Genomic DNA, 19,943 nt, shown 5'->3' on the forward strand with positions numbered 1-19,943 from the left:
CCCGTCTGGAGGGGTGGTTTCCCCGCCTCGGCACTTGGTCAGGAGAGGGGTTCAGTGTTGGGGAGAGGCTGGAGAGCCGGGGTGCGTGACTCGGGAAGATGAGTCGGCAGGTGGAGATAACGGGCTGGGCGAGAGCCGTCGGGGAGCCGGGGAAGAGAGGGTGCGGGGGGAGCGGCGGGGCGCGCCCGGTGCGCGGTGCCGGGCGCGGCGGGGAGGCGGGGGAGGAGCAGCGGCGGCGGCAGCGCACGGGCTGAGGCCCCAGCCCGCCCGCCTTTGAACCGGGGCAAAGCAGAGGCGGGGAGAGGGGCCGGGGCAGGAGGCGGACGGTGACATCAGAGCGGCCGGGCGGATAAGGTGGGAGAACCGCAGGAGCGGAGTGGGCGAGCGAGCGAGGAGTCAGCGATTAGCGGCTGCCTCCGGGTCCGCGCTCACCGCACCTCACCGCACCATGCAGAGGTCTCCTCTGGAGAAGGCGAACATCTTCTCCAAACTTTTCTTCAGGTGGGAGCCCCGGCGCGGCGGGACGCGGGCGGGCGGGCGGGGGCAGCGGGCCGGTCTGGGCAGCGGCGGCGCGGGGAGCTCAGCGGGGCTCCGCGCCCCCCGCCCAGGCCACTCGGTGGAGAGGGGCATCGAGTACTGGGCACCAATTAGCTCTGGAAAGGTCTGTAGGGAGAGCGATGGGAGTCTTGCTTGTTGACGAGATCACTCTTTTTTTTTTTGTTTTTGCTGGGGTTTTAGCACCAGGAATGGGCTCTGGCAGGTGTCATAAACCTTCGCTGGACCCGGACAGATGAATTTATGACATAATTTGAGCAACCTTTGGTAATTGCTCAACTAGTTAATCTGTTATTTCACTGTAAACTTCGAGAACACAGTGGGGTGGTAGGGAGCAGAAGGGAAATGCTCTCAGAACAAGGATTCCTTCTGTTTGGCTGTTTGAGTGTTTAGCATTTGCTCAGTGTGCGAGTGTAATATATGATCTTACTGGAAACAGTTCCTTGTAAGCCTTGAAAATGTTCTCTTACAAGTAAACTTCCTAGTGCCTTTTCTTTCTAAAAACTTCAAGTAAAAAGAGCAGGAGCCAATACCAGTGCCTGGGCACAATGTACTTTGTAAGACAATATGGAAGCCTGAATACGTCTTATGTGACATCGCTAGAAATGACACTGTGAACTGGAAAGAGCAAATAATCTTTTTGGCATTGGCCCACGCAACACCGGTTTTGCCAGAGTTCCCCCTTCTGTTACTGGAGGGTCTTTTTCATGGCAGAGAAGGGAGGGAGGAAATCTTGTGTAAGGTGTGAACATGGTAATTGAAATGAGAGTGCGTGGTGTAAAACTGTAACATTGTCATGAGGTCTCTGCTTGAAAAATGGAGGGCTTTTAGCTCACTTTTAAATGCTTTTGGGATAGCTTTCAGCAGGTTGGTCTGTATGTTTTTTAAAGTTTCTTAATGGTAGGGAGTCTGTATGAGTCACTGTTTGCCTGCCTCCCCCCGCCTTGGCTCATTTTAGCCAGATATGATAGAGGGGGATGATCTCAAATATAACCTGTTCCTAAAGTTTTAAAAACATCCAGGTAAAAGTGATGATGCTATAGGTGTTTTCCAATGGTGCTGCAGTGGGAAAGAAGCCGTGCTTGCTGTCAAATACTGCTAGAACCAGGAGCATAAGCAATTACAAATTCTCCATAAAAGATGCTTCAGTCAGTGCTCCTGCCAAGTATAAGACAGAAATCTGTAGGAAATAAGTCTGTATATTAATTTAATTGCTCAAGGGGCCACTTGCTCTATTTAATTTTATTTGTTTATAAAACTTCTATCAGAGTACTGTTCTCCTAGAACCTAGGATGCTGCAGGTGTGAAGAAAAAAATCCAATAAAGCAAATATATTTCTGATTCCTACCATAGTGAAAGTTTCCATGTCTGAAACCAGATGCAGTTCATGCTTATTAAGTACATAATTAACCATCCAGAAGCCTGAGCTCGTCTTTAAAATCACAGTCTTTAAGTCAATTGAATGGTGTTTTAATCATGCTTATCATGCATGACACATTATATTGTACCAGCTATTGGTCAGGTGACTGTAACCAAAGTGATGATAATAAAGCATAGGAAGTTAAGGAGATGTTCATGATGAATATTAACTAGAGCAGAGAAATGGAAAAAAGATGTATGGAGAGAGATTGCTTCTTTTCAATGATAATGAAATAGTTGCTTTCAAATACAACACAGTACATGTTTCAGTGAAGTAACTTTTATAAGAGTCTGCTATGCATTTATGTGGGAAGTACCAGTCTGAATATAATGTGATAAGTTGAAAGTCATGTTAGCAGAAGTGATGTTAAAGTATTAGCTATTATTATTCGGGAAGTCTTGCTGATAAATATATTACTACTATTTAATATTGTACAAGCTGTTATCAGCTATAAGTCTGTAAACCTATTGGCAAGGTTTTTATTGCTTCATAATCTATCCTGTTTGTGCTGGAGAGATAGGTTTAAATGTGTTAAAGTCAGAATGTAGCTCTTTGCTCATAACTGAATAATTTATACATGTTTCAGTATTCTTTGTACCTTTTTTCTTAATTCTTTATGCCAAAAAAAAAAAAAAAGTGAGAAACTGTCTTGGTATACAAAGAGTAGTATCTTATAGAAAGTGTTACCTTTTTGTTGTATGAGTGATAGTGATAGTACTGGGGCAAAAAAAAAAAAAGAAGATAATTGCTAGGAGTGGTTATGATAGAAAGTAATTAAAATTAGAAATTAACCTTCATCCTAAATTTCAAATACTTTTGGTTTAAACACTGAGCTTTGGTGATTAGGAAACAAGGTGTGAAAGCAAGTGGTTTGAGATCTTCTGTTAGGGGTACACTTAGAAAACACTAGATACTGAGAATTTGGGGTCTCAGAGATTGTTTTGTGTTTTGTTGTATTTTCCTTATTACATTTTCAGAGTTGATCTCTTTTGTTCCCAACCACATGCAAGACACTGTTTCTGTGCATTGGCAACTTTTTACCTTGCTTAAAGAAAACAGAGTTTTATGCAGAAGCAGTCAGATCATCATATGATTAGCTTCATATACATTGTGCAGCTTCACTTTTGTCTTTATAACCATTACTTATTTTCTCTTGGAATTTTGGAGTTTTTCAGGGTCAAGGCCATACCTTTTGTCACAAACAATATCAGACTACTTTGCAGTCACCTAGTTTTTATTGAAGATTAACTGAGATCAGGAAGTCTTGTTAATTAATCAATTTTTATCTGAGAGCTGGCACACAGAGTTATTGCTGGAGTTTCAGAAATGGCTGCAACTATGGGACTATTCTGACTTTATTACTTTTCTTTTACATGTAAATTTAGATATTACAATACAAGTTCTCAAAAAGTAATCCTTGTGCTTGTGTCCAACTCTTTAAGCATATACTTTTGCTTTGGTACCTATCAAACGTGACAACTCTTGGCAAGACCTAGTACTTTAGTGCCTGATTCATTATTAAATCCAAATGAGAAATACAAACTAACCCAGCTTTTGTGTCAAGTCTTCTCATGGATTCAATCAATCAGATCTGCTCTAGTTGCTTCTTGCTTTCCAAACCAGAGAAAAAGAAATCTATACATTTATACAGCTGTCCAGTGGTTCCTAGAACAATTTAGCCTGCAGGGGATAAATGTTGGATTTATTCTTCTGCCCTGTGTGTGTTGTGAGGGCTAGGAAAAGGAATTCAATTCTACACCTCACCTCTTCTAGGAAGTAGGACCAAGTGTTACCAGTGTTTGGCAGTGAGGGTGTTTTAGTTCTCTATCTCTGGCTCAGCTACTTTTTAGAGCATAAATCAAAAGTGATTCTGTACTCTTCTGAAAAAGAAACTTCTTTGCAACTCCTAATTCCTGGTGTGAAACTTCTTATGTAGTCTGCTAATAACCTTTAAGGTGGATAACAGAATTCAGGACTTAAGGTTTGAAAGTACTTAGCCTGTATGCTACAATAATGTTATTCTATCACTCTTTCTAGTTTAATTCAGTCATAATTTCAAGTTTAAGAGTGCCTTGTACAAGATAATTTCTGTCTTGAAAAGGTATTCTCATGAGAATTAAATTGATTCCCTTCGGAGAAAGGAACTAAAGCCAAACGTTCCCTATGCAGTGCATGCTCTATCCTTGAATTGCATATCTTAGAATTTAATGCCAACAAGTTGCTTAGGATTTTCATTCTTTAATTGAGAATATGTGTTTTCCTTGAGAAGTTTGGGATTTAATGTGTGCATTTGTACTCAAATTTTCTCCTGAAACTGTCTCAAGTTCCTAAAAGTCCCAGATTTTGTATAGGAAACTTAAAGGCCTAATTCATGTCTATAAATTTCACTCTGGGGGGCAGGTGTCTCGAAATTGTCATAAACAGTATGTATTTGGAGCATCCCTTAACAACAATACCTAACTGTAGCATTTTGGTCATCTTTCCTCTTTGAGTAAGGAGCCTCTGTGTACAGTAGCAGGTGGATTGTATGGCACAATGTTATGCTCATTTGCTGGGGCAGTCATCTTAGACACTTATAAAAAGCAATTTTTCTATAGTATATTTTTAAAGCCCTGTATGTGTCTAGCCCTGATGAGCTGCCTTTCACTGATCCCAGGCAATCATAAATCCTGGCTGTTAGTGATAGCCAAACACAGATGCAGCTGCAGCACAGATTATGGCCCTGTGAGCCTGCCTGATCATTTGTCTGTTGCCACAAGCGGTCCTTGGAGATCCACTGGTCTGCCAGCCCTTCAGACCTGTCTAAAACAGCAAGGTGTCAGTGCTTCTGGAAGTCAGATGGTTCAAAGATGTTTGTGCAAATTTTGGACACCTTTTGAAAATTTGACTTCTATTGCTATTTCCAAGGTAAAATATGAAACTTGAAGTGAACTGGAGAAAGGATGCAGGGTCTCCTACATTCAAGTAATTTCAGTCAGAGGAATACCTTCTTTAACAATAAGGCTAAATTGTGTCCTTGGCTCACCCTGATACTCCATCTTTGGTCTAATGACCAAAAATGCAAAACTGGCATAGCACAGGCACCTTCTCTGGCTGCTTTATAACTCTAAAGCACAGATGCCTAGGTCAAGTTGCATCTGACTTCTGAAATATATTTAAAGTCTGTTTTCTTCCTGAAGGAGGCAGACTTACTATCTTGACATTCAAAATGAATTATCAAGCATTTGAAATATTTTCAGACCTTTCTGTACCTTGTTATTTTCTACAAGCTTATTTGATTTGGGTGAGATAGAAAGTAATCCATCCAAATCCTTGATTTTTTTTTTTTAATACTGTAGGCAATGACATGGTTAGTAGATTTATTATCTGTATTATAGAGGCTTCTAAGTGCGCTAACAGAAATTTGAAGTCTGCTGTACTAAGCAAAATATTTGATAAAGAAGTCTGTTTTGAAGATCTTGAAGTCTAAGCAGATAGCACAAAGGATGGGTTAAAAAGAAGTTTCCTTACTAGTTCTGTAGAGAAGAAAGTGGTGTATACAAGGATTGTGATTTTTCCTGGAAGCATGTGGTGGAATCAGTGCAGTCTGCCTGAGATCTCCTGTCCAGGACTTTGATTGCACAAGGGTATTTCTGGTGTGACAAATTTATTTCAGAATATTTCTGCAGTGAACGATTATCACCTCTTTCATACTGAAGTCTTAGTCTCTGAATATCTAAAGTTTTGGATATGCTAAATTTCGAAGTGGTGAGAATAGTGTGACTTACTGCAAGAGGGTTCTACAGCTTGCTGTTATGTTGGTTTATCTTTTTTCCCTTCACCTACCTCCCCAGCTTTGCAGCATATGTGTGTAGGTATAGTTGTGGAGGCAGGATGGTGCCAACTTGACATCCAGGTAATCATGTGTCACATTATGTCCTCTGAAATAAGTTAAGTTAAAAGTGAAAATTAACCTGTATATAAGAAGACACATTGAAACATTTTGCCATGTGAACTTGTAGATGGAGTTCAACTGCCTTCCGTGAGAGTGGGGGTATGCCTGGGTGAGATGAGCAGGAACTCAGAGACTGTTTACGTATCACTCCCTCTCTTATAAGCAAAAGGATCTGCATGAGTTTTTCAGTCAGCAAGTAGCCAATCCAAGGCTGCATTGTCTTGAAGGTCCCCAAATTAGGAGAGACTAAGTAGGCGTTTAAGACATTGTTTTTCAATTTAAACCAGAAGCCTCGTGACTGTCAGATATAGGTAGGCATCCTTCCTTCCAGAGAGGATAGGCAGGAGGGAGAATTGATCCTATAAGGCAGTGCTTGGGGTGGGCTATTGCAATACAAATGTCTTGACTCCATGGGCAAGGTTGTGCCTTAGGAGAAAATCCTAAATGACAGCAGGTAAAGGTACTTGGGTTTAGGTATATTCCCATATTTTAATGTTGGTATTTATCCTTTATTGTTTTCCCCAACTTTTAAAATGAGGGATGTGAATCTTTGTTGTATTGGAGTCATCCTGATATCTCACTTTAACTTTCACCTTAACTCATTTTAAAGTTAATCTGTAAATTCTGGAACGCATTTATTTCTCTAGAGGTAATAAATACAAAGAAAACAAAAGCACTAAGCTCCCCCCACTGTTGCTTTTCTGAAAACCCAAGACTGTTTTGGAAATCAGAAGATATGAGGCATTTTCTCATTAGTTTACAAGGATCATGCTGAGGAATAGCATCATCAAATACCCAGGATACAGAGAAAATGGCAAAGAGCAAATAGTAAGAGAAGCAGCACCTAATTCAGGATTGATTCCATATTACTGTAATGGTAATTTACATTTAGATACTTGGTACTAAAATTAAATAAAATGCAACTGTGTTCACCTGTTTGTTTATACCTGACCACATATAAGTCATTGGGGTTGGACCAAATTATAAGTTTGAAAAGGGCCATTGCACCTGATGTGCAACTCTATGCTATTTTATTATGAAATGTATCTTTAAAAATGTATGGCTAACACAGTGAAGTGCTGAATTGGGTGAAATTTGTTTCTATCCCTTAGCGGCATGTCTGGGAGATTTTAAAATTCAATTAGATCATGAATAACACTGCTCTGCAACACTTTTGCTGATGCAAACTTGCTGTAATATTCTTTGTTCTTTCAAAGGGCTAGAAGAAAATAAGTCTTTCTCTTATTCTTGCTGTGGGATATATAATTGAGAAAAAGAGGGAAGATGAAGAAACATCCTCTCCTAGTCAGTCTAGCTGTAGGTGTATGCTGAAACAGCCTTAGAAACTTTGTTCATAGCACATCATCACCACTGTTATTTTGTTAGCTTCTTTAAAGAAATATTTTAAGCATATTTTACACTTGACTTAGGTACCTAAACAATTGACAGATTTCAATACAACTAATATATTCTGATGGTATTCTAATGGTATCCTTCTATCTTGCACAACCTAACCCCTAATGTGCTTTGTTTTCTCTCAAAAATAGCTCTCAGTACTTCTGCAAACTGAAATATTTTGATTACCTTATTAAGTGTAAGGAAAAAGTATTGAATTTCTGTTACAAAAGCATTTAGAGATTAGATAATAGTTTGAGTAAGTGTCACTTCACAAAAACGGGGCATAAAAAACAAGCCTTCCTCAAGAATTGCTCTGGAGTAATCCTAATTAAGATTTGCTATTGAAATCCTGGGGTTTCAGCAGAACATTGATTATTCTTAAAATGGTGCTGCTCACAGCTAGTGGCAGAGTCAATAATATTGCAGCTAAATGTTTTCCATGTCAAATGGAAATTTTCCTCATGGGAAAGAATTGTTTATTAGCGAAGAAATTAAAATCTAAATTTTTGTGGTCCGGGGGAAAACAACAACAAAAAACCAGAAATCAGTAGCGTCTGAATTTACCTTCTGTTGTTGAAACCCTGCAATAATTATATTTTAAAATTAAACTGTATTGCATTTTTTTGTTTATAAAGGGGGAAATGCTAAAGTTAATATGGTCTTCAGAATATATAGTATGCTGTTTCAGTAGGTTACTATTCAAAACAAAATAACTGCAACCCTACTCTGTTGAGAGTAGCCAAGGGGCAGGAATAAGTCTGTTGTGCTCCATGGGCATGCTGACTTGTCCCATCTGTTAGCAAGGATCACAAAAAGCTAGGGTCACCTTTTACAGCTGCATTACAGGGTGCTCAGAGAAAACAGCTGGTGGTGCAGACACTCTTCTGGAGAAACAGTTTGGGGTGTAGTAGAGCTGGCACTTCCAGTATAAAGTCGGCAACAATTTACAATTTGCTGCCACTGCAGTGATGCGTATCTTTTGTGAGAGGATGGGAGTGCAGAGCTTCTGACAGAGTCTGGTCAGAGGGACTCTTTGGGAGTGTCTGAGATCTATGTGGTACGTCAGCCTTTTCTTGCAGCTGGTAAGAATTCATGGCTCTACAAACATGTTGTGAAACTTAGGCTCCAAAGCATCATAATTATGGCTTGATTATGTTCCTTCCTCCCTGCCCCCCCTTCCCCCCTCCTTAATTGTTAGGAGGAAGGATAAATTAAAGCCAGAGGCACTTGTCATTCTCTCTCCATGGAATTTTAGGTCCAGTTCCTTAGGAGCTGCAGTCACTATGCTTAATTATATTGTGCACAGGTATTAATGGTTTGTAGAGGGGAGTGAAACCATGGTTGCCTTTGCGCTGCTCAGTAGATGTTGCTGTGTTGTGCACAGAGAAGCTGTTGAAATGGTAGCAGTCTGATCAGTGACCCTTGTAGGACAGCTGCTCTGTTTTGCTGTTCTTCAGTAGCCCAGCACCACTGTTCTGTTACTGTCTCAGCAACCTGTGCTTGATTTGAAGAGCCCAATGGAGCTAGGGTATTCCTGTGCCTAGGAAGAAGATCTGGGCAGTTGGCTTAGCAACACAGATGCTCCTTCTGTCTTCAGTGACATGCAAAGCAGCCTTAAGGGAGAGTCAAATCCTATTGACAAATTGTCTGTGTTAATACTCTCTGGAAAGCCAAAGACATCTGTCCTATTGATACAGTTTGCTTGAGTGGGATGAGTCTGAACATGCTGTAGAAAGCAATAGCTGTAAAAAGAAATCTGTTACATACTGCTTAAGTAAATGACAAAGAAATGGTCATTAGAAATCTACCAAACAGTATGTTATATATATATATATATATATATATATATATATATATATATGATTTTTACATATCAAGTTCTTAACATATTTTTTACTACAGGCAGTAGATAATAGATGTGGAACTTGCCTTCTTTTCTTCTTTCCTACTGTACCCCCTTGAAACTTGTTCCCTGCTGGGTGTCGTATGTCTGTACCCATAATAACATTCCTAGTTAGTGGCAAAACTCTCACAGCACTGCAGGTTTCTCTGTGGAAGGGTTCATTAAATGCCAGCCAGTAATCCGATGGCATTTGCTAACATAATGCTGTAAAGCCAATCTGTTTCCCTTCCTTCTTGCTCTCTTCCTTTCAGAATAAATTTCTCTTTCTCAACAACCTCAGGAGAAAACTCAGCATTAACACTGACCAATCATTTCCAATAAGCCAAAAAAATAGAAGAGCCATATTCATTGACAAACTCTGAGCTATGTCACCTAGTGTTATGGAAACATGGATAACTACAGGTTATATTGCCAGTTAAAATAAATTCATAGCCATTTTACATTTAAAATCTTTGCAAAGAATCTAGAATATAATGGCAATTTGGATGCTATAGGAATCTGGCAAAAAATTGGTTTTATGAGATATTTATGTATTTTAGGTCTAGTATATTCCTTTTAATAAGATACAAACTACCTGCCGCAGCTCTTGACAGCACAGCTCAAGCAGCTGTTGAAAATCCACCTTGAGACAAACATCATGTCAGGCCAACTCCTCCCACGATTACTACTCCAACCCGAAGCCACTTGGCACGTGCACAAATTGGCCAGGTCTAGTTAGGGTGGGACTTCCAAGCAAGGCCAGGGTAGCTGGGAGATGAACAACTCTGTGCAAGCTGTGCCAGCAGTTTGCAGTAGGAACCTGGCTGCAGACTAGGAGATCCCCAGGGGAAGGTGTCAGCACTGCTCCTTTAGCTGGCTGGAGGAGTTTATCTAGCACAGTTGCAGCTACCGTGATGAGTAGTGAGATGAGGATGAGGACTGCATATGTCTGTATCAAACATTGACTTGGGAGAGGAGGGTAGCTTAGGAATGACATAGTTTTGATGGCAGTGATAAATGCACCTGGTTAACACAGAGTTAAGCACAGAGTAAAACGAGGGACATTTCTAGAAGTACAGTAGATCTGCTAAGCATGCTGCCTTCCCCAAATGATAATACAGCCACTCAGCTCACTTTCTAAATGCAGTCACATTTTGTTAGTTCAGGCTGTGGCAAAATGCCAAGGTAGGTGTTAATCAAAACTATAAATAAAATCAAATATGTGGAGGGAAACAGTGTAATAAAAATGTTTTCTCAAAACATACAAAGTGAAACTGTAAGGCACTTATCTTTTGTCAGGTTGGGGATTGCTTATTGCAGTATCAAAGCATTATTAAGGGGCTCAGGAAGGTTATTACTTAGCTACAGTGTTGTGAATTAAAGAAGTTGCCTAGGAAGTACTGTTATTTCCTTGCATTGGCTGCAGTGGTGGTTTTGTGTCTCATAACTTGTGTTCATTCTGTCATTACTGAAATATCTACATATACAGGACTTCGGTGAAGCTGGTTGATGAGAGTTTCTATTCCTGAATGACAAGGATTAGCCAGTTCTCCACAAGATGTTCACAAAGCCAATAGCAACTGGTCCTTTCTGTCTTCAGGAGCTGGCAAAATACCAATCAGTACCTGATATACCACTTGCAGTTACCGTGAAAGACTTTCACATAAGTGTTACATGAAATTCAAAGGTTTTCTTCTAATCCATTTTATCCCTGAAAACATTGGCCCTTATTTCCAGTAGCTGTAAAGTTTATGGGTGTTTTACCATCGCCAAATGGTAAAATGAGAGTCCAGTGACTCTCCAAAGTGGACTCTCCTAGCTGCCTTCCTATAGCATAGCATGAATCACTTGTTATTTCTCAGCTACAGTGGTGTGAAAAACTGAGCTAGAAGTCATATGATTCATCTGAAACCATACTATTATTGCAGAAATGAAGGATACTCCTTCCGTTTCTTAGAGCATATTCTCTTTGCAGTGGGTATGATATAACCATGCACTTGAGAAATATCTTGGTGCTTTACTGAATTATGGGGACTATAGACTGGTGTCTCATGCAATTCAAAGCTTCATTAAACATTCAAGTGTGCATGTGTGTGCACACAGCTGCACACAGGTAGTCTTCATCTGTTGTGTTAAGGTCTTTTTGCACTTTTGTAGTGTTTAATGATGTTCTTTTACCTTTGTATCAACTTCTTTGCACCTTCAGAGGCTGCAATTGAGAATGTTGATTACTTGGTGTGTATGACGTGTTCTTACAGGCATACAGGTAAGCATATCCAATAAGCTGTTTTCATTTTCTAAGTGACTTTGGGAAACATTATTGCATATATATTGTAATTTTTTGGTTGTTGTCTACAAAAACAGTTTAAAACAAAAATTTTGAAATAATTGAGGTTTTGCAGAATTTTATTATAATCATGAATCATGCAGGGTTTTTTTACAAACTCTGGTTTACATATGGAAGTATGATAGCAATCGACCACAAGCTACTTCTTTTGCAGGCATTTCATTATTTTAAGGAAATATTTTTTATCAATGACAGTAAAGCAGAAATACAGGTGGTTTCAAAATACACCATTAGTTCAAAACAGTTCTTATGTTTTGATCTAGTCTTTTGCTTTCAAAAAGATTTCTGAACACAATTTGGTGAAAAATTTTGTATAAATTGAACCTTGGGGATTTCATAGGCCTTTTGGAGCTGAATTGTTTGATAAAATTAGTCATGGCTTATAAAGATTTTCTCTATAGAATAGACATTCAGAGTAGTCTTTTCCTGCTTTGTTTTATTTCAGCATGCCCTTTAAACTGGTATTAAAAATTTAAACATGACATTTGACAAAGCATGCAAAATATGTGTATATAATGGACACAATGAAGATCTTATGAGGAGTTCTGTGCAAGATCTGTGTTGTTAAGTGCATACAGCAATGTAAGATGTCATAGAATCATAGAATGGCTTGTGTAGGAAGGAATCCTAAAGATCACTGGGTTCCAACCACTTTCTGCTAGACCAGGTTCTCCAAGCCCCATCCAACCTGGCCTTGAGCACTGCCAGGGATGGGGCATCCCCAGCTTCTTTGGGCAACCTGTTCTAGTGTCTGGCTACCCTCACAGTGAAGAATTTCTTCCTAATGTCTAATCTAAAACTCCCCTCTTTCAGTTTAAAGCCATTCCCCCTTGTCCTGTCATTAGATGGCCTTGTAAAAAGTCCCTCTCTAGTTCTCCCGGAGTCCCCCTTTAGGTACTGGAAGGCTGCTCTAAGATTTCCCCGGAACCATCTCTTCTCCAGGCTGAACAATTCCAACTCTCTAAGCCTTTCTTCATAAAGAGAGGTGCTCTATCTTTCCAACTCTCTAAGCATTTCTTCATCAAGAGAGGTGATCTATCTTTCTAATCATCTTCGTGGCCTCCTCTGGACTCACTCCAACAGGTTCCTGTATTTCCTATGCTGTGGCCCCAGAGCTGGACGCAGTACTCCAGGTGGGGTCTCCCCAGAGCAGGATAGATAGGAATGAAACTTACGTATCCACTTTACTATAGTTCTGATTTATTATTTGTTTATATGGACATAGCACATAGCATATCTGGAAATACAGTACAAAGATTTCAATCCCCTGTTCATTTGTCTCCTACTGAATCAGTAGGAAGTTTGGGGCATGATCGCACCCCAAAACTTATAAAATGCAGGAGTTTCACAATTATTCTTTTAGTATTATATTTGTCAGTATAGTTTTGTAAATACAATTCAGGGCTGCACTATATTTTGTCATATATGTGTGGGTATGTGAATGCATGTGCACTTGGGCATACTTGGATGCTGTGGATAAAATATTCAGGGTGAGACAAAGCAACTCCAGAATTAATGTTGGAAATGTTTCTAACCTTTTTTTTTCTTTCGTATTTGCTTAGATGGACAAACCCGATTTTGAAAAAGGGTTACAGGCGACGGTTGGAGCTGTCAGATATTTATCAAATCCCTTCTTCAGACTCTGCTGATAATCTATCTGAAAAACTGGAAAGGTATGAAAGATTAATTAAATAAATTTGTTTCAGGAGGCACATTGCAATTTTCATTACAAAGCTTTTTGATGAAATGTTTGAATAGTGTTGGGTGCAAGCTGATTGCACACAGTTGTACTTTGGACGTGACTGGGATCCCTGGTGCAGATGTACCACCTAGATGGTCTAAATTACGATATACAGGTACCTGTGATATCTGCCGTTGATCACAGAATCACAGAATATGCTGAGTTATAAGGAACTCACAAAGATCATCAAGTCCAATTCCTCGCCCTAAAGAGGACATCCCCAAGAATCACACCATGTGCCCAAGAGTATTGTCCAAATGCTTCTTGAATTCTGTCAGCCTTGGTGCTGTGACCACTTCCCTCCGCGTGAAGAACCTTTTTCTTCATGTCCAACCTAAATCTCCCTGACACAACTTCAGGCCATTCCCTCAAGTTCTGTCGCTGGTCACCTCAGAAAAGAGACCAGTGTCTGCCCCTCCTCTTCCCCTCATGGGGAAGCTGTAACTGCAATGAGGTCCCCCCTCAGTCTCCTCTTCTCCAGGCTGAACAGACCAAGTGACCTCAGCTGCTCCTCATATGGCTTCCCCTCGAGGCCCTTCCTCATCTTTGTGGCCCTGCTTTGGACACTCTCTTATAGCTTTATATCTTATATTGTGACACCCAAACCTGCCCAAAATATTCAAGGCGAGGCTGCCCCAGTGCAGAGCAGGGAGGGACAATCCCCTCCCTTGCCCAGCTGGCCATGCTGTGCCTGATACCCCCCAGGACAGGGTTGGCCCTCCTGGCTGCCAGGGCACTGCTGCTCAAATTCAACTTGCCATTGACCAGGATCCCCAGGCCCTTTTCCATGGTGCTGCTTTCCAGTACCTCATTCCTCAGTATGTCTGTGCATCCAGGGTTGCCCCATCCCGTGTGCAGAATCCGGCACTTTCCAATGCTGAACTTCATATGGTTGGTGATTGCCCTGTTCTCTGATTTGCTGAGGTCTATCTGCAGGGCCTCCCTGCCTTCAAGGAAGTCAACAGCTCCTCCCAGTTTTGTATCATCTGTAAACTTGCTCAGTATCCCTTCCTGTCCTGCTTCCGAGTCATTTATGAAGATGATGAAGACCACAGGGACAAGGATGGAGAGCCCTGTGGAGCTCCAGTAGTGACAGGTCCCCTGTCTGACATCACCACATTCACTATAACCCTTTGTGCTCAGCCCATGAGCTCACCCACTGCATAAAGTGTTTATCCAGCTGTGGGATGGACATTTTTTCCAGAAGGATCCTGTGACAGAAAGTATCAAAGCTTTACTGAAATCCAAAAAGATCGCATCTACTGTCTTCCTATGGTCAGCTGGGTGGGTTACCTTGTTGTAAATCAGGTTTGATAAGCAGGACTTTCCTCTCATGGAGCCGTGCTGGCTGTGACCGATGACTGTGTTGTCGTTAAGGTGTTTTTCAATACCTCCCAGAATAATTTTCTCCATAACTTTGCCAGGCACTGAATTGAGACTGACAGGCCTGTATTTTCTGGGGTCTTCCGTCTTGCCCTTCTTGAAAATGGGGACAATGTTTGCTGGCTTCCAGTCAGCTGGGACTGCTCCAGATTCCCAAGACTGCTCAAATGTCATTGAGAGAGGTTTTGCGATGACATCAACCAGCTCTTTGAGGATTCTTGGATGAATCCCATTAGCCACCATAGATTTGTAGGGATCCAGCTGGAGCAGCAGATCCCGCACAATTTTAGGGTGATGAGCAAGGCTAGACTCAGAGTTTCAATGTTGGTTCCCTGGAAAGGGAGACAGCAGAAATACTGTTCTTTCTTCCCAAAATAACCTTGTAAAACCTTGGTTTTCTTCAACAAAATAGCATTCTTATTTTCCTTTGATACCACTGTAGACAGACTAATTGTTTCTGCAGAAATTGTACTCTGAATTTTGTCATTTAAGCTTTTACTATTTACCCTATTTCTGTGGGTCCTAATTTAGAAATTGTGCTGGACTTGTGACTAACTCTTACAATAGAGATGCCTAAATCCATTCCCTTTCCACCAGCTGGTGGTGTAGCTTTCACTGGTGTTTCAGGGCAGCTTACATCTGCCCTGTTGTGCCCACCCAGTCAATTGTAATTGCACTGTGGTATAAGTATTCCAAACCAGTGGAATTTATTGAGAACATTGGTATGCTTATGCATTTTGACAGTTTATAAATGAAATATTCTGGTTATCTAATATTCTGTTGAAAAATGAAGAAAATAATTAGTTGAGGAAATTCTCAGGAGTGCTTTAATCTGTGAGTCGAATTTTTGCTGAAATATATGTTCTCTGTACACAACATTGCTTCTGATCTAAAATTTATTATTAAGAAAGTTATTGTCCCAGCAACAAGGTTGAAAATAGTGCTGTGCAGTAGAAAAGTCACATTTTTGATGCTTTGTTGGTGCTTTCTTTTTTGCAAGACTGGAAGAGCTCCAAAACGTTTATTTGCCTATTATTGTACTTTGGTTTTAAGTACAGCAGGTTTCTTTAAAACATACAACGTGACCTTTTAATGAAATAATTCCCTGCGGGGTGATGTATGACTGAGTATTTAAAACTACCAAATATGTGGCTGAACTAGGTTTGAACTTTTATTGATCTATCAAGTCCATGAAGAACAGATCCTTGGGGTTTCTGCAAAGCTTTCTTTCATTAGCCACCTTAGCTAAATCTCCTTGGATATACTTGAGTGAATTGAAGTATGTCACAGACATAGACCCGTGTATTTGCTCATACAGCTTAATGGTTCTGGTTTTGGTTTCTTTTCAGAGAATGGGACAGAGAGCTGGCAACTTCAAAGAAGAAACCCAAACTCATTAATGCTCTTCGACGATGCTTTTTCTGGAAATTTATGTTCTATGGAATAATTTTATATTTAGGGGTAAGAATTGTTCTCTTCAGTAAGGTTTTCGTGTTCCTTAAATAGATCCAAGTTTTAGGGACTGCTAAATTAATACAGAATATTGTGTATTACTTACAAAGGTGATAAATACAGAGGTGTATTCAGGGGCTTTCATTAAAAAACGTATTTTCTGATAATATCTTAATATTTTTAAAACATACATATTAATAGTTTTTAAATGTTTCTAGTGCTGTTAGTGCTCCCAAGTGTATGATCAGGAACTTGATGTGAAAGTCTGAACTGATTATGTTTATCACCTTTCCAGCATGTTAGCTAGGATTACCTTGACTTACTAAATGCCACCTGTTTGTTTGACAATCCTATCACTGGAGTTAAGAGCTGTGAAAATAATTTATTGCTAATGGTTGTCTCACTAGGTATGTTGTGTAGCCAGACTGTAAATCTGAAAATTGCTGTTAACCAATGTGCACGTTAAATATCTGTGTTACTTCCAAGTTTCTGTGATTGAGTGGTAAAAAAGAGAGTGTATCACCTCTATAAGGAGGGGCAGGCAAGTCGGGACTAAAAGGATGTTGTGAGGGAGAAAATTAGAAGGGCTAAAGCCAAATTGTAATTAAATTTGGCCACTGCCGTTAAACACAGCAAAAAAAAGGTTTCTATAAATACATTGGCAGCAAAAGGAAGGCTAAGCAGAGTGTCCATTCTTTGAGGGCAGGGAGTAGTGTAGTGTCAGGGGGATACCCTTTAGGTACTGGACCCTAAATTGTCTTTGTCCAGGTAGGGCAGTTAACTATCTAGGACAGGGCCCCTTGCTATGTATGTATGATAACCCTTCTCTCTCCGCTCTTTCACCATTTTTGTCAGCTCTTCTCTGGGATGACATCTTGACCCCTACTCAATCATGTCTTTTATGTGCTCCTGTGATGTCATTACTGCCTTTAGATTTTAAACTTTTTTTACTCACCAAGCCAGCAACTCCTTATTCATGATAGGTTTGTTTGTAAAAAAAAAACCCAACAACAAAACGGTTCTACAAATGTAGCCTACCATACACTGTAATAGGTGCACCTGCAGAGTCTGCCAGCCGGAACCTTTGCACTAATGCATTCCTGTTAAAAGTTAAGCAGTGTCTGAGGGCTTTTGCAGGCAGTCTTGAGGATAACACCCTTTCCCAAAGTTTAGGCAGTGTGTGTAGGCATGCATGTGCAGGGATTTATCCTTGTGGACTTTTTTAATGGAGTACAATTTTAGACTGGGTGAGGACAGAACAAGACTGCAGGATTTTTGAGTCATATTCTTTGGTTGTGTGTATGGGGTTTTTTAAAAATATCTTTAAGAAATCACAGATATGTGCAATTAAACACATAGTAAACGAATCTGTGCCTTCCACAATGAACATGGAAAGATTAAATCTTAGTTTAATTTCTTGATTCTATTAGCATTAGTCTTCATTGTATTTAAAGCTTTTTAAATTGAAAGGGGAATTGTAAAAAAACCAAATTGCTCCTTAAGCTGCTGGTGTTCTTTGCAGGGCTTGCTCACGGAAATTAATGGGAGCTTTGCCATTAATTTGAAAGGGGACAGGATGTTGTGCCGTACTGGCATAGGTGTAACCAAGTTGTGTGTTCTTTTGATCTTCATTTTCCTTTCAGCTCTTCTCTTGTCTAATCTCTGAGCTGTTTTCATGACATCTTTCTCGGACTGTGGTTTAAACTCTGCTGACATCCCTGCTGTTTGTGTAGTTGTCCTTTCAACTGGCATCACAGCTTTGCTCTCATTAGGTCTAGCCTTTTTTCCATCTCTCCCTCGTCCCTGATGCGCTGTAGGTAATGATGTTATTGCAGGGTGGACACTTGTGCTCTGGCCCCCTAGAGTACTACAACTCCCCCTCATAAATAGTGTTATGTTAGGCCCATTGAGTTACTGCACTTGATGTATTTGCTCCCTTGCTGTTTGAGACAGTTTCCATTCCTCACCCCATCAGAATATGAGTCTTGCAATTTAAAGAGAAGGTGTTACAGTGGTGAAAGAAAAATCTTTGTTTTTAGCTTGATACCTGCTAACTAACTAGGTACTTTGCTGTGAGGATCAGTTTGATTCTATTTGTATTTTGGTCTTATTATTTATCGCCATGAAATTTGTATTTCCACTCAGGCACAACAGCTGCTAACATTAACTTTGAAGTGGTTTTAGTATCATATCCCAAAGGACCCTAATGAGGATTTCCTGAAGTTCTTGCATATGGGTCACGGGTGTGAGTGAGGAGGCAGGGAGGGAAGCACTTCTTGGCCATATGCCAAAAAGAGATGTGCATTATTGTATTCAAATGCAGAGTGCTTGAACATATGGGGGATACGTGTAACATAAAAGTTGTTTTTGCGTAAGAATAATCATACCCGGTCAGATTAGCACAATACCCTGTGTCATAATCTCATTTCTCTTCAGATCTTTGCTCTTTTAATTAAGATTTCTGTGAGGGGGACGTTTATGGGTTTCTCAGTGGCCTATGATGAATGCAGAGGGAAGAATAAGGACAGGTAAAGGCAAATGACTCTCGAAAACGGAATTTTCTGTTAGGTGTACAAATTCCATTCTTTTTTTCAGGCAGGTTGTTCTAATCAGTTTATTAATATTTATATCAGTGGGTAATTTCGAGTTTACAAGAGGAGAAATGAAAACCAGGTAGTTCTGCTTTGATTTGTATGTAGACTAGATAATATCTTTGGTTAGCAAGCTGATAAATCTCCACTGTAAACCAGTGGACTTTTATGCCCCATGAGATAGCGTATGATTTGGCTTATTGCCAGCCACTATTCTAGTCTGTAAATCTTCTTTTTTTCCAGCAAGTTCGGAATGTATGCAATACATTTATAGTCACAACAAACACAGCAGCAGAACATGTCATTTTCACTGGAATAAAAGTAAACACAAAAAAAATTTTGCAATTTTAAGCCTATATAGAAAAGCTTATCTTGGAATCTCCAAGAATATGAAAGCACTGTATTGTCCTTGAGAGGTGAATGTTTTGTGAGTTTTGGGGAGTCTTGGTTTGACGCTTTGGGATGCATATGGTCTAAGCACAGCTGTCTTGGGTCATGTGTTTTTTAATAAACACTCCTCCCTTTGCCTACTAATAACACTGAAGTCTTTGTCAAAGCTGGTTCCTGATTCACAGCATTTGTGTTGGGGAAGAGTGGTGTTGGATTTGGGTAATGTAGCACATAGTACAGGTATGCTGTTTGAGATGTAAAATTCTACCTCTTCTGTGGAAAAAGTGAATGTTGAATATCACCTCCGCCAACAATGACATTCAAAAGGGATTACAGTACAGGTTATAGAAGTACTTGGGATTGCTTTTGTATAAGAGAACTCAAAGGAGAAGAAAAAAATTAAAGGGGATTTATCTAATCTATTTATCACAGTAGAACATTAATTACAGCTAAACTTCACCAGTTCCCTTCTCTGAGTCTCAATGGTGCTCTGTGTGGTTTTCATCTGGAAAGCAGTACTAATAATTTCTTGGCAGAATTTAACACATCTCTATAAAAAAGAATTCAGTAGTGTCTTGTTACTTTGGAAGTATCAGATGCTTTCTGCTGCAACACAACAGAAAGAAGGATAAGGAGATGCATTTAAGTTCATAACACTATGTAGTTTTAAACTGAACATAACGTGAAGCAAGTGAAGCAAAGGAGCACATACATACTTCATGTCCTCCTGAAGCTCATGCAGAAGACAAAGCAAAATGTTAGACCACAGCACACGGGTGATTTTTGCAGTTCTTTGGGAAAGACTGGGTGAAGAAAGAGGAGGCAAGAGGCAGAGATGGAAAAAGATGAG

The 19,943-nt window shown here is 40.1% G+C and overlaps 1 protein-coding gene across 1 annotated transcript in view; it reads left to right on the plus strand.

Moving 5' to 3' along the window:
• Positions 1-250: 250 nt before the first annotated feature.
• CFTR (CF transmembrane conductance regulator) overlaps positions 251-19,943 on the plus strand; it is a 91,498-nt gene continuing 71,805 nt past the window's right edge. The window contains exons 1-3 of the mRNA XM_032107494.1: positions 251-501; positions 13,099-13,209; positions 16,010-16,121. Of these exons, the coding sequence (XP_031963385.1) occupies positions 449-501; positions 13,099-13,209; positions 16,010-16,121 (276 nt within the window). The 5' untranslated portion in view covers positions 251-448. The remainder of the gene's footprint in view (positions 502-13,098; positions 13,210-16,009; positions 16,122-19,943) is intronic.

Source organism: Corvus moneduloides, chromosome 4 (genome assembly GCF_009650955.1).
Source record: "Corvus moneduloides isolate bCorMon1 chromosome 4, bCorMon1.pri, whole genome shotgun sequence".
NCBI lineage: Eukaryota > Metazoa > Chordata > Aves > Passeriformes > Corvidae > Corvus > Corvus moneduloides.